Source organism: Camellia sinensis, chromosome 3 (genome assembly GCF_055761805.1).
Source record: "Camellia sinensis isolate YWXY chromosome 3, ASM5576180v1, whole genome shotgun sequence".
Classification (NCBI taxonomy): Eukaryota; Viridiplantae; Streptophyta; class Magnoliopsida; order Ericales; family Theaceae; genus Camellia; species Camellia sinensis.
In genome coordinates, this window is record NC_138963.1 from 119679736 (window position 1) to 119695135 (window position 15400).

A 15400-nucleotide genomic window follows, 5' to 3' on the forward strand; every position below is an offset into this window, starting at 1 on the left:
TGTTCTTCACTGTTTTCCTTTCGTTCAATTGATTTTCCTATTATTCCATTTAAATAAGAAACTTAAATTTATACAAAAACAGAGCTACAAATGGAATAAATGGGTTCTTTTTTGTATATAGAATAAATGGGTTTCACTTGGTATTTCTTCACTGTTTTTCAATCACTATTTCATACACATGATCAATCACTGTTTTATCAGGTGAAATCAGGTTTCCTTTCATTCACTGTTTTATAAGGAAAATCCACAAATTTTTGTTACAGACTTAAATGGGTAATGTTTCGTCCACTTTTGATTTAATTTAACAAAATCAAGTGAAACCCACATTCTTCAAACCCACAAAATCAAGTAAAACCCATTTATACACTGGACTATACATACATGTATATATACACTGGACTATACAAAATCAAGTGAAACACTTTTCAAGTTTCGAGTCTAAATCAAGTGAAACCCATACATACATGTTTTCAGCAGAGAACAATGTCCAGATCCTCCTAGCCTTAATACAAATGAAACCCATTTCAGACCCAAAACTTTAAAAAAAAATTAAATTTAAATCCATTTAAGAAACAAAACTCAAAAATCAGAAACTCATTTAAGTTGGAAGATCAACCCACATGTCAGAAATCAGAAACAACCATTTAACTAAGAAACTTAAATTTAAGCTTTCAAAACTCATTTCTCATTTCAAGATCAACCCAACCAAACACCCACATGTCAGGAATCAGAAACAACCAAACCCACAAAAGTTGGAAGTTCTAGTTTACCTTGCAAGATGAGAGAGCCGAAAGAGGAGGGTGAGAGGAGAGGAGGCGGTCGGTGGTGTCGTCGAGAGAGGATGACACAAAGAGGAGAGGTGGTTGGTGGTCGTCGGCATCACGATGGTCTGTGGTCGTCGCACGGTAGAGAGAGAGAGAGAGAGAGAGAGAGAGAGAGAGAAAGAGTTCAAAAATTGAAATGAGAGAGAGAAAAGATGAGTACCTGTAACCTGTGACAGAGTGGAGAGAGAGATTTCCAACCGTTGATGCTCAAAGAGCATTTAGGCGGGAAATAAACACATCCTAACCATTGAAATTTAGATGAGGTAATTTAAACCATTGGATCAAAATATATCTCTAAGACATATTAGACATTTTCAAAAACTCTTCTCCCTTATTATATAGATATAACTATAATAAAATAAAATAATAGAAAGAAAATTAATGGGTGAAATTGAATAAAATACAAAGAGGGTATTTTGGTCTCTATATAATAAAGAAAAACTCTTTAGTAATGAGTGTTGCTATTAACACTCCATCAATTATTTTAGATTTTTCATTTTTTATTTTTTTTATTTTTATTATTATTATAATAATAATCTTAAATGAAATTACTAAAACGGATATCAATAATTTTGGGATACCACATCTCATAATTAAGTTTACACACCCAGCTCCTGCTTCTCTGCTCATCTTTTTGTTTATCAGCGCCGCAAAGCACTTCCGAGCTCGCCTGTCTCTAGCTCTATTGTCCCTCTGCTGTTTCTTTAGATCCTGCTCCTCCTACACACCGCTTTCCACAGCGAGACCGTCATCCTCCGAACTGGTATGGTTTTGGTAATACATGTTTTTTCCTTTCCTATCAGTCTTTTCTTTTTTGTCTTCATACATATTTTGAGCCCAGGTCCTACAAGGAAGCTTGTCATGATCCCAATTGGATTGCTGCCATGAATGACGAGTTAACTGCTTTGGCTAACACTCAGACTTGGGATTTGGTTCCATTACTTGCTGACAAGAATGTTGTAGGCTATAAATGGGTCTATAAGGTCAAAACCCTTTCTGATGGGTCTTTGGAATGGTACAAAGCTCGTTTGGTTGCCCAAAGCTTTTCTCAGGAGTATGAGATTGATAAATTTTGCCCCTGTTGCCAAGATGACTACTGTTCGCACTATTATTTCTGTTGTCACTGCGCATCACTGGCCTTTGTTTCAACTAGATGTCAAAAATGCTTTTCTGAATGGGCATCTTGCTGAAGAAGTGTATATGCGCCCTCCACCAGGTCTCTCTCACCCTCCTGGTGTTGTTTGTCATCTTCGTCGTGCTCTATATGGTCTCAAGCAATCTCCTTGTGCTTGGTATGGGCGATTTCACTCTGTTGCACTTTAGCTTGGTTTTCACCCTAGTCATCATGATTGTGCTCTCTTTGTTCGACGCACTTCTGTTGGCCTTGTTCTCTTTCTTTTATATGTAGATGATATGATCATCACTGGTTTTGATTCTAGTACTATTGAGGAGGCTAAGCATCAGTTGTTTCAGGAGTTCGAGATGAAGGATTTGGGGTCTCTTCGGTATTTTCTTGGTATTGAGGTTGTTACTTCTCCTATTGGATATCTTCTTTCTTAGACTAAATATGCCCGTGATATTCTTTCTAGTGCTAATCTCACTAATGACAAAATTGTCAACACTCCTCTTGAGTTGCATGCTAAGTTTTCTGCTTCTGATGGTGTTCCTCTTGAGGATCCCACTTTGTATCGTGAGTTGGTTGGGTGCCTTGTTTATCTCATCGTTACTCGCCTGGATATCTCTTATGTTATGCACATTCTCAGCCAGTTTGTTTCTGCTCCTCGTTTCACACACTGGGCTGCCTTACTTCATACTTTGCGCTACCTTCGTGGCACTTTGTTGCAATGTTTGCTGTTATTTGCTTCTTCGGACTTGACTCTTCGTGCCTATGCTGATGCTAATTGGGCAGGTGACATCTCTGATCGCAAATCCACTTGTGGTCTTTGTGTTTTCCTTGGCAATTCTCTTATATCCTAGAAGAGTAAGAAACAGTCTGTTGTTGCTCGTTCCACTGTTGAGGTCGAGTATCGTGCCATGGCTCATGCTACTTCCGAGATCGTTTGGCTTCAGTGGCTTCTTTCTGATATGGGTGTCTCTCTTTCTAATCCAACTCCGTTGTATTGTGATAATCAGAGTACTGTCCAAATTGCCCATAATTCAGTCTTCCATGAGCGGACCAAGCATGTTGAAATAGATTGTCGCTTTGTCAGACAGCATCTTCAGGCTGGCACTATTACTCTCCCTTTTGTTCCCTCTTCTCTTCAGTTGGCCGATTTTTCTATGAAGACTCATACTGTTGCTCGTTTTCGTTTTCTTCTTGGCAAACTTTCGATACTTTCTGCACTTGCATCCTCAATTTGAGGGGGGTGTGAATTGTAGTTTATATTTTTCATTAAGAATAATTTAGTCCTTTAGGTTGTTAGTGTTTCATTCTATTAGATTAGGATTTTATATATTTGTTCTTCGATGGATCATAAGGCAAGGTTTTCTTATCAATTATCAGAGTTAAGGTTTATGAACATACCCACCTCCATCACTAACCATCCATCTTTTCCAAATCTTACATTTAAACCTACCTACCATCAAAACCTTTAAAACTCTTTGGCGGCAATATTTCCAGTGGTAATGGTGATAACCATTTGATTACCTACACTTATCTGGCAATAGCAATGAGTGGAAATTTTTTCGACAACCACAACTCCATAAGACAAAAGGAGTATAACAATAAAAGCTCAGAGAAAATTCATAACTTTGATGGTGTTCTTGGCTCAAAGAAGATTGACATTGTAAGGGTAAGTTTCTTGAAAAAAATGACAAAAATAATAAAATATGTTCGTCATTTTTTTGGGACTGAATTCTAAAACATATGACTGAAATTCAGGAACACAGCACCGAACATTGTTTATTTGTTTGGAAAGAGGTAATCAAACATTTCTTATTTGTTCGGGAATAGATAACCGAACATTATTAATGAACTTTTTTCAAACTTTAAAATCACAAAACTCAGGTAAGATAAGAAATAAGAATTGAAACTATCAGAGAATTCAAAGAAACCCAACCGAGAGATCACAAATCTAAACTCACGGAGATCACATAACTTACAAAAGGAGAATTTTGAATCAACAACAAAAAATCTTACATTTATTTTCTCAGGTCATGAACAAGTATATGGAGATAAAATAGTAATCATCTTCATGGGTTTTGTTAAGATTTTTGAGAGAGAGGCTTTTTGGGGCGTGAGGGTGTACATTCAATTGAATGGGTGAAATATTGTCACAAAGATAATTTTGAAATTATTTGGGAGAAGAATTTTTTTTAAAGAGTTTTAGAATTTACAAGTGAGGATTCAAAAAAATGAAAGATCTAAAATAATTAATAAAGTGCTAATAACAGCACTCTTAATAATTGCTTTACAAACTTTTATTACTTTCTATACCTTTCTTAAATCATCTCAGGATACATATTAATAAATGGTGGTGTTATATATATCAATTAATGTATTTATTAATATACCAATATTAGTTATAATATTATTATTAATCTCACTCATTAAACAAATTATAAATATAAAAAACTTCTTAAATTATGTCACATTATCAATTAATACACTAATTGATACATATAATATTATTTATAAATAAAAGTTTATAAAATTTATCACTTATTTATAAATTTTATAAAAAAATTTACACCGAATTAAAAATTTTCTAACATTTTTTTGATACACTAGTCGGTCAACTACTTAATTTTTTTTTAAAATAATAATTTATTAGACTTTAATATTATATTTAATTAGAAAATTTGAATTTTTTTTAAAAAAAATTAGGATAAAATATACGTATATTTTATCTAATTTATTCACCTTTCTCATTTCTTTCCGGAAAATGAGTGAGAGTACTAATTAGTGCTACCATTAATGATGTGGCAGTGGGCCCTACCATGAATGATTTGATGTTTTGGCCTTGGTGTTGTATTTTTTTTTTATTGAGTGCCATGTCATTAGTGATCTTTTTAGAGTTCCAAAATTAGTGATCTCTATCATTGTTGTTTCTTTCCAAAGGGTGGGGCCCGCTAGGCGGCGGAGCGGATAGTGATGGTGATGATTATAAAAACACCTCGATGTTCGGAGTTGTACACAAATTTCTGGGATTTCGAAACGATCCGATTGGCGACAAAGAACAACCATCGATATTCTTCTTCTTCTTATTAGGGGCTATTTTAGGAAGTTGGCTTTTAATCACTTTTTTGGGTTTGTAGCAAAAACTAAAAATTAGCTTTTTTAGGTTATTTTTCATTTGGGAAGTTGGTTTTTAGCCAACGGTGAAATTACAATTTTATCCTCCTAAGTAAAAATGTATTGCATAGATGAAGTTGTAAATATTTTAAATAAATAGAGATAATTTGATCATTTTATTATGATTTGACATCATAAATAAACATTAATCAAACAATTCAAAAAGTCACTTTTTACTAACTTTTCAAATCATTTATCTAAAAAAATCAAAAACTTCATTAAAAGTAAAAAAAAAAAACTTTTTTACCGTCTTCCCAAAATAAGCCAGGTACGTATAATCATCCTGTCATATTTTCTTACTAGGGTTTTACGGTTACAATAATCAATCTATTCTCAAATTTCAATACTATCAGTTGCTTGTTATTCTTCCCAGAACTCGAGAAAAGGATTTCTGTAATCTATCAATGGCCGACTCTTCTTCATTGATTGATCCTGAGCTTGTAATTTCTCACAAGTTCCCTGAGGTATTCACTTGAAATTTGAAATTTGGAATCATATACTGCAGTGCAGTTAAAATTATGTATTCATGTATGAAATCGATCAAAACGAACTTCATATTACCGAACCTGGATCTAAACAACAACGAAAATCAGTTCAATTCAACTTCTAAGTCAATACAATTGAGTTCATTAGAGACACTAAATATAGATAGAAATTCGATCAATCATAATTTGGATCTTTTCCTTGTATGTGTTTTGATATAATTAGGGTTTCAAAATTGTAGACGGAGAACAAGGAGAGATGACTCTTCATCTTGGTAATCTGGTTCCAATATAGAGTGAGAGAGTGATTGTTATCTTTACAAACAAATTCACACACACACACACACATATTTACATATAAAGACAAAACTTGGAATGGGAATACTCTAAGTGTGTTCATGGTACAAAACTGTAAGGATTGAAATGTTGATGGAATATAGTATAGATGTGGTTCACACCAAATTAGGGTGTTCACGTTATATAATATAGTGTAGATGTCTGGAATGTTGTCTCTGCACATTTTTTTTGGAGTTTTGAAAAGAGTGATTTATTTCATAATTGTACCTCATTGAATATGGGCAAATTACGGTATGGCCTCCAGATCTTTGTAAGGAATGAAGGTTTTGTGCATAATGCATATTTAAAAAAAAAATTAAAAAAAATTTATGCTCTTTGTTAATAGACCTGTTTGTGAAACAAACTCTAGTAATCTATCATTTCTTGGTTTTACATGCTTATAAGGTTGACTATGTATTGCACCATTTCTGTGGTTTTGTGCATAATGCAAATTAAAAATAAAAAATAAAAAATGAAAGAACTGTGCTCAATAGACCTGTTTGTGAAACAAACATTGGCTATCTGTGTCCTTCCTTGGTTATGTATTGCACATTTTCTGAGACTGGTTGTAATTTATTTCCTTCTATGGTGCTGGATATTTGGGATGGATCACAGACGACACACACTTATACTGAAAGGTAAGAGCCCTCAACATATTGGCCTTTTGCAATATATATTCGTACATTGAACTACTTATAAAAACACAATTGTATTCTCTTCCGTATATTATAGTTGTTCTTTGTTAGTATTTAGTAGTACTTGGCTTTTTTGTTAGTAAAAAGTCAGTTTTTTGGCTTTTTTGGGTCACATAATTTCTTTACTTTTTTTACACAAAAAAGCCAAAAAGTCACAAAAAAGTCAAAAAAAACTAGCTTTTTACTAACTTCCCAAAACACCACGTAGTTATTATTATATTTATTACTTTATCTTTTGCTCCAGGCAATTAAAATGATGTTTCTGTTTTATTAATAGAGATGCAGCACTCTATGCTCTTGGTGTTGGAGCATGTGGACGGGATGCCTTGGATAAATATGAGCTCAAATATGTTTACCATGAAGATGGCCAGCAATCCATCCAGGTACTAGAAAATGGAAGTATTTCAGTTTACACGTACCATATTTTTTAAAGACAAATATAATATTTATTATTTGAGCTACTTTGTCTTTCTCTTTTCTGCTTTTTTCAGCATTCTCAAAATTTAAATAGAATCCGCTCAAGTCAGCTCCATGGCTTGGACATTTTTAGTAATCTAGTTTATCCCAAATGTTTGTGATTCACTTTCTTTTTGGTAATGCCTGTGGATTTATGTAAACTTCTTAAGTTGTTTTCCTTTTGATGGTCTACATATTCTTATGGCTTGCCATGCTACTTGAATCTGGAAAAGGGTAATGCCCTTGTGAATCTTTTTATTGATGGAATTGACTGCAATAGTGAAAACTCTCTCTCTCTCTCTCTCTCTCTCTCTCTCTCATGTCAAAATTTGCACTTTGTAGGTCCTGCCAACTTTTGGTGTTTTATTTGCTGTTGGATTTCTTTCACATCTTTCTCATGTACCAGGGTTGCAGTAAGTGTTTAATATTTATGAATCTGAAAACTGAGAGAAATTTTCTTTTTCACCTTTTTATATGTAAAAGCTAGCTTCTAGACCTTTTTATACGCTATATGCTTTAAGTAGCAAATGCTGGGTCTTAGATTATGCTCTCCATGTCTTTATGCTATGTGTTTGCCTTGTCAAATTGAACACTAATTGAAATTCTGTTTGTTACTGTCTCCAGATACGACCCGCGACTTGTATTACATGGACAGCAATACATAGAAATCTACAAGCCATTTCCTTCTAGTGGTTGTGTAAGGATCTTGACCAGAAGCTCTAGTTTGTAGTCTGATGAATGCCTGAAATCCTTCTAGTTTTTGCATATTATGTGGTTTTGTGCTTATGCCAATGAGTCTAATTGGAAAGGGCTATAATGTTGGTCTACCAACGTTAGAAATTGTTGAAAGCTTTGATCTGATTTATCAAGGAGAGAATCTGGAGTACCTTCCTTTTAGGCCCCTTGTCAGCATTGACTATTTCTATATAGCAAGATGCCTCAGCTACTACACCTAACCATTTGAATATAAAGAATGAAATTAATTTAGAGGTTACAAAAGCAACATCCATATAAGACACATTGGAAGTAATGTTGAGTGTTTTTTTTTTTTTGGGGGGAGGGGGGGTGGGTCTAAATTTCTCTCAGCCAACTGTATATGTGCTGAATTGATTGTTATTTATTTTTCATTTTTTGTGACTTAATTACCTATATCTTAATTTTATTTGCTTCAATTGTGTTGGTGCAGATGCAAAATAAAGCAAGCATCTCCGGATTGCATGATAAAGGTTCGTTTAGAAAGTGAAATAGCAGTATTTAACAATAAATATAATGCTTCATATCTTTTTACTGGAAGTTTTCCTACCAAAAATTAGTAATTGAAAAAAAAAAAAGAAAAGGAAGGGAAAATAAAAATATGGTACCGTGCGTCATCCATGATGAGTTTCACAGAAGCAAAGAGTGGTGGTTTTCTTTTGTTACATGCTTTCAAGCCATATTACCTTCTACAATTTGTGACGAAGATCTTGAATGATGCAATTTGGAAATCCATGTTTTAAAAAAGTAGGATTTCCGCAATGCATCACTTTCAAAGTTTACCTCTTTTATGCTCAAATTTTAGGAAGTTGGTAATAAAGTATGATTTCATGCTTCTTGATATCTTTGAAGATAGAAGATCATGTTATTAGTAATGATGTAGGTTTTATATCATCATTATTATTTCTTTTCTTTTTTGCCCCCTCCTTGTGCAGGTAAAGCAGCAATTCTTGAGGTAGAAATCATAAGTTATGAGAAAGAGTCCAGTGAACCAATCTGCTTGAACAGGTAAATTTTTGTTTTTGCAGTAGATGTAAAGATGTTTATTTGTAATTAACACTACAAGGACAATGCAATGCAGAATGACGGTCTATCTGAGGGGTGCCGGTGGCTTTTCAAAATCAGCTCACCCATACTCCTATAGCAAGAATTCAGCAAGCCAGAATTTAGCTGCTAAAATTCCAAATAGGCAACCATTTGCAGTTTATGAGGAATGCACTCAACCATCTCAGGCATGTAGCATTTACATTGTGCTGAAAATGATATTTGAAAATTACATTCTCTGTACTACATGTGCTTTATTGTAAATTGTAAATTGTAATTTTACACATAAATTTATATGCACTAGATAGGTACCACACACATGAACGTGTTGCAAGTGCATGTATATGATTTTATCCCTTGGGATAAGCAAGGAGGAGGAAGAGAGAAATGGGAATGTGAGTTAGTTGTAAGGAGTTCTGATATATTCAAAATCGCTTGAAAGTGTTTCAAATATATATATATATATATATATATTAAGGTCATTCGTGGAATGGCAAAGGAAGGATTGATCCAATATCCATCCCTCAAAAGTAGATGGGTGTTTTGCTTTCTATTGTAGTATAGAAGATCATGACACTTGGATATGAGAGAGGGACACAGAGATGAGGGGGAGGAGTGGGTGGACAGGCGGATGAGATTCATGATTGAGGGGGAAGGGGATGGTTGTCTGGATGCTCATTGAATTTCCTCTCTCAAGACAAGGCACGCTTAGACCAGTCTTAAAAAAAGAGGGGCCTTGACCAAGACATATGATACCTCAATGGTTGTATCATACCTACCCCTGAGCCATTCTCACAAAATCGAAAAGAACACATCATATCTACCAACTTTCCACATATGATGTGCCTCTAATTTGTGTAGCCAAGGGGTTGAGCCACTTGTCCCTAGCTGTGATGGCCTTCCCCTGGCTCACCACCCTATGTAAGGAGGTCTCCTATGCATGCAAAGAGCACCTTACACTCTCCATGGTACACACAACTCCTAACTGCCACCCTTTCTCTCTCATCAGGCTGCCTTGGTTCTCTCCTCACCTACCTACATTGGTCTCCAACCATTTGCTGACCATCTTCCTAAAGGGTACCCCTCTACCAACTCTCCACCTTCCATTCAGAGTTGCATAACTGGGTTGGGTCACCCCCCCTCACTCCTGCGGCCCAACCTGATTGGGTTTTACGCCCACTCCCCAAACCTGCTCCATTAGGGTCAGAGGGGAGTTTAGAAACCTGGCTTAACAAATCGAAGAGCTATATTAGCATTTTTAAAATTTCAGCACATTTTTTGAGGTCAAACAATGAAGGGATAATATTGGGAAAGTAATTATAGGAGTTAGGAGGTTGAGTGTGATTGCCTCAATAATCAATTGCATGTATGCCAAAATGAGCTTTTTCAAAGAGTCATTTTGAGATGGAAGGTGTGCTCTGTGTATTTCTGTTTGGTATATTAGTCTTCGAAGGATTCTGAACCTCTCTCTCTCTCTCTGTGCATTGTTGTTTATGTGAGACACGATTCTCAACCTTCATTGCTGTTATGCAGGCATTGCTGTATAGGCTATTCGGTGATTATAATCCATTGCATTCAGATCCTAAGGTTGCAGAAATTGCAGGGTTAGTGCACCAAATAATTCAAAACTGCATTCTCTTGCCATGTTATTTTATTTTTTTTTTACTCTCTATTAGATATGCTGCTATTGACTCCTAGATTCATGGATCAAGCCAACTGCATTGTTGGAGATATTAATTTTACCTGGGACTAAGCTTCATTTCCCATTGGCAAGTTTATGCTTTTTCAGCCAACATAATAAATAATCAATGATTATTGATGCATTCTTGGCTGTTTTAACTTCTTTAGAGCTTATTCACCCCAAAAAAACTTCTGTAGAGCTAAGCATCTAAACTGCATATGCTTTGTACAAAGGGGGGGGGGGGGGGGGGGGGGGGGGGAGATGGAGCTCACATTCAACTCTTGCCTATGACTGGAAAATAAAACAAAGAGAGAAGGAATAAAAATTACATTGGCAAGGGAAAATAGGTCTTGGATTGTGTAGTGTGGGTCATTTCCTTTAGCAACAGTGATTACATCTCTTTTCCTTTGAAGACATTTAATCAGATTACCTTCTCTCACACTGTTGCTTCAGGACCATATAACAACAGTTAACTTGAGTCCCTTTTCATTTGCTACATTATAGACTGCCGTTTTCCAGAAAACAGTTGAATAGACAAAAGGTACATGCACGGAGTACATGGTTTGCAAAAAGTGAAGTGCAAACTGCTTTTTTTTCATTTTATTTTTTTCCCCCTGTTTATATTTTGAGTTCCTGGGAGTATGAAATTACATCTCATAAATCTGTTTTTATTTTCCCTTGCATTTTCAAGGAATTAATATATATTGCACACTGATGATCATCTATAGAATTTCATGAGATGGCTTGTTTTTTTCTTTTTAAATTGTGAAATTACTACTGATAGTTTTCTGTGATGGATAATAAGTGGGGGGAATCAGGGATGGATGTATTCCTTTTAAATGGTTCGGTTATTTAAAATAGTATATATTTATATGATACGTGCATGCATTGGCGTGTCCCACGACCTGTCCTTTATTATTATTATTATCTTTGTTCTGTTTTATTTTAGTTGTTCTGTTTTTGTTTTAGTTTAGTGGAGTCTGTCGTGGGTTGTATAGTGTTCATGTCCCTAGAAAATGGGATGATGCACATATCACAAATCTGCTGGAACTATATCTATTTATAGAGTCATTGAGTCATGTATTGTTTTATGCTTGGAAATATATTCAGAAAAGGCTAATTACTAGTCAACTTGGAGATCCAGCCTATCTCGAACGAGGCTCCCTCTCTCTCTCTAAATTCTTTTTGTTTTCTTTTCTGTAACCAAAGCCCACAACGGGTCGAAAGACTCGAATTAGTTCTAAGGCGTTGCGAGCCGAGGAAGGTGATCGTGACATTATATTTGTTTTTATTATATTGGTCATGCATCTGCCCTCATAGTTTGCTCTATTTTGTTTTATCATTTTTCCAAAGATTTTCTCGGCCGATACAGCATGGGTTGTGCACAATGGGCTTTGTGGTCAGGGCTATCATCAAGTGTATCTGCAGGGGAGACCCAAACATGATCAAAAACATATCGGGACGATTTCTTTTACATGTCTACCCTGGTGAAACCTTGATCATGGAGATGTGGCTTGAAGGCTTGAGGTAGATCTTTCTGTTTCTTTTTTCTTTTATCTGGGCTCAATTTTTCTCTTCCTGAGTTGTGGTTTTTTGTTCGTGTTCGTGTGAAGAGAACTTTGATAAAATTAAAAACTGCGCAGGGTTGTATATCAGGTAAAGGTAAAAGAACGGAACAAGGCAGTGCTTTCTGGCGTCATTGATCTCACTCATTTGACTTCGTCTCTGTAAATTCTCATGGTGTGTATCATCCAAAATATAATAATAAGTTTATGTACTATGAATAACTATTTTTAGGGTTGTGGTCTGTTGAGAGAATCATCCCCAATATGTTTCAATAAATCATAGTGTATCTACTTTGTAACATCTGTTTGGCTTATTCATGGATGAATTTAATCCCAGTGCACATTTTGTAATTTTCCAAGTCAGATTGGTGAACTGACGTACTTTTTTGTATAAAAAATAAAATCTCTTTAATTTGAAAAGAAAATACTAGTGAATTGGTGTTTAATTTTTTGGGTGATTTATTTTCGGCTTTAATAATTTTTTTTTTAACTATTTCAAAAAGTTTAGTGTCAGTTTGATTTGATTTTTCAAAATTTATTTTTAAATGAGTTATCCTTTAGTTTTTATGATTTTTTTAATATTTTAATCAATTTTTTTTTTTGTTCTTTTTAGATGCATTTAATCGTGATAAAATAATTTGATTAAAATATTTTAATATTCAAAAAAGACAAATTTATGCCAAAAATTGTGAATTTTTTATTTTTTCAAAAAAAAAAAAACCATTATTTTTAAAATTCATATATACAAAACAAACTGAAAATTTAAAAAACCCACATAATTTGTTTACTTTTTTGGGTACGAAATATTTTTTAACAATTTCAAAAAATTTAGTGTCAGTTTGATTTGATTTTTCAACATTTATTTTTAAATGAGTTATTGTTTATTTTTTTTATGATTTTTTAAAATATTTTAATCAATTTTTTTTTTGTTCTTTTTAGATGCACTTAATCATGATAAAATAATTTGATTAAAATATTTAATATTCAAAATTTCAAAAAAAAATTCAAAAAAGACAAATTTAAGCCAAAAATAGTTAATTTTTTATTTTTTTAAAAAAAAAACATTATTTTTAAAATTCATATATACAAAACAAACTGAAAAGTAAAAAAATCCACATAATTTTTTTAAAAAGTTACTAAAGACAAAATCAGAAAAAGAATGGCTCAAGTATGTGTTTCCCAAACAGCATAAGCCACGTGAAAGCGATTCTTAACAACGCAAAAGAATGGTCAGTTTGATGCAGCAAGTGTTATGTCTCAGGTTCTTCATGGTCCTGCTATAAATGGTCTATTGGTAGGTTTCAGAGTAGACTGGTGTTGGTTCTTCTGATGCCTTGAGGAATATGTTGGAGCAATTTACCCAAAGTCCTGCTATGAGGAATACAGTAAATCAAATGGCTCAACAGTTTGATAACCAAGACCTTGGAAACATGCTTTCAGGGTGTTAATGTATTATATTAATATGTATGTATCATAATATTATATTATATTAGCATGTATATATTATACTAATGTAATGCATATATTAATCATACATAGTTATAGGATGCCAGAGCAGTGCCTCACTTTCGGCTGCTTTCGGCTACTTTATTTTATTTTATGCTCCACTTTCATCATAATGTTGTATCACACAACTCCTATAAATGGAGTCCCTTCTTACAACTTCAGATATTCAATATACAAGAGTTTCTCTTACTCTCTTAATATCACTCTTATTTCTTTTATGGTATCAGAGCACAGGTGTATTGCCTAGTCTCTTCTGCATCGCATTTTTATCTTGAGCAGATTGTTGCATATTTCGTCCTTATCTGAATTACAGATTGGACCACACCAAAACCTTCGTCTCCTCACGACAAATCCAACGCCACCAGATTCATCATCATCCGACGTTCCACGCGCCTCCACGCGCCGCCAGAACTTTCATCCACGCGCCTCCTCGCCTCTCAGACGCGCTCTACGTGCCTCACACTTGCCCTGTGCTATCGTGCGCCGCGGCCTCATCTGCTAACGTGAGCCGCGTGTTTTTTACGTCAGCTGACGTCAGCCCTGGCTGCTTCCGTGCGCCGCTTGCTTCCTCTGCTATCGTGCGCCGCGCCTGTCTGTGCTAACGTGCGCCGCGCCTGTGACACAGTAGTGACGTCATCTTGACCAGATTGTGACGTCATCTTTGACCAGAATTGTTGACCAACTTTGACCAGCCAATTTAGTGCCTTCTGGTCATCTTTTTTTTGGTCCGTTCACTCATTTCCCACTAATTTCGGCCCTCTGAATTCACTGGTAACCTCAGATTTTTCAGATTCGGCTTCGATAATACTGCTTTTTCCTCATGGATCGCTTGGACTCCTCCAACCACCCTATTTCCGTTGTTCTTGACGGAACTAACTATGTCTTATGGGCACAAGCTATGTCTGGGTTCCTCAAAGGCAAGAAACTTTGGCGCATCATCACTGGGGATGTGTGCAAACCCATCCCAGCCACCATAGAATCTGCTGCCACCACGGACTCCGTTGCCAAATATGCTGACCGTCTGGAGGATTGGGATAGCAAAAACTATCAGATCATCACTTGGCTCCGTAATACTTCTATTACTTCTATCAGCCTTCAGTTTGGTCGGTTCCAACTTGACTCTGCTTCCTCTCCAGCCAAAGCCATCTGGGATTTTTTACAAAAACGCTACCAGACTACTGGCCTTGCTCACCAATATCAGCTTCTGAGTCAACTTCACCGTATGCGCCAAGACACAACTCAAACCATTAATGATTTCCTCTCACAAATGTATTATGTTTGGGATCAGCTCGCTCTCTCTGAACCTCCCTGGGATTGTACTAAGGATGCTGCCTTGTTCACTACTTACCGTGACCAACAACGCTTGGTTCAGTTTCTCATGGCTCTCACTCCCCGTTTTGAGCCAGTCCGTGCATCTCTCCTTCATCGCACTCCTTTACCCACTCTTGAGCAAGCAATTTCTGAACTACTGTAAGAGGAAACCAGGTTTGGTACTCTCCATCCACACCCTGTGGACTCTGTTCTTGCTACTCCCCAGATTCGAAGTTCTCCTTCACCATCTTCCCCACAAAAGACACCTATCTGCAACTACTGTCAAAACCGCAGTCTTCCATCGACTCATCTTCTGGTTAATTGTCCAGTTCGTCTTTGTCGGTTTTGCAACAAGACTGGTCCTGGTCATCTCCAGCATGATTGCTTCCGCAACCCTGCCCGTGCCTCTCGCAATGGTCCCTCCCCCGGGCATTTTTCCCGCAACAACTCTCA

General features: G+C 35.6%; 1 protein-coding gene across 1 annotated transcript; it reads left to right on the forward strand.

Moving 5' to 3' along the window:
- The first annotated feature begins 5393 nt into the window (after positions 1-5393).
- Positions 5394-12555, forward strand: LOC114285416 (enoyl-CoA hydratase 2, peroxisomal). Its single transcript, XM_028228456.2, has 11 exons — positions 5394-5582; positions 6552-6574; positions 6909-7014; positions 7430-7500; positions 7712-7784; positions 8274-8313; positions 8776-8848; positions 8922-9072; positions 10418-10488; positions 11919-12092; positions 12209-12555. Exons 1-11 carry the CDS (start codon positions 5523-5525, stop codon positions 12294-12296), a joined length of 930 nt encoding a protein of 309 aa, XP_028084257.2. The 5' UTR covers positions 5394-5522; the 3' UTR covers positions 12297-12555.
- The last annotated feature ends 2845 nt before the right edge of the window (positions 12556-15400 follow it).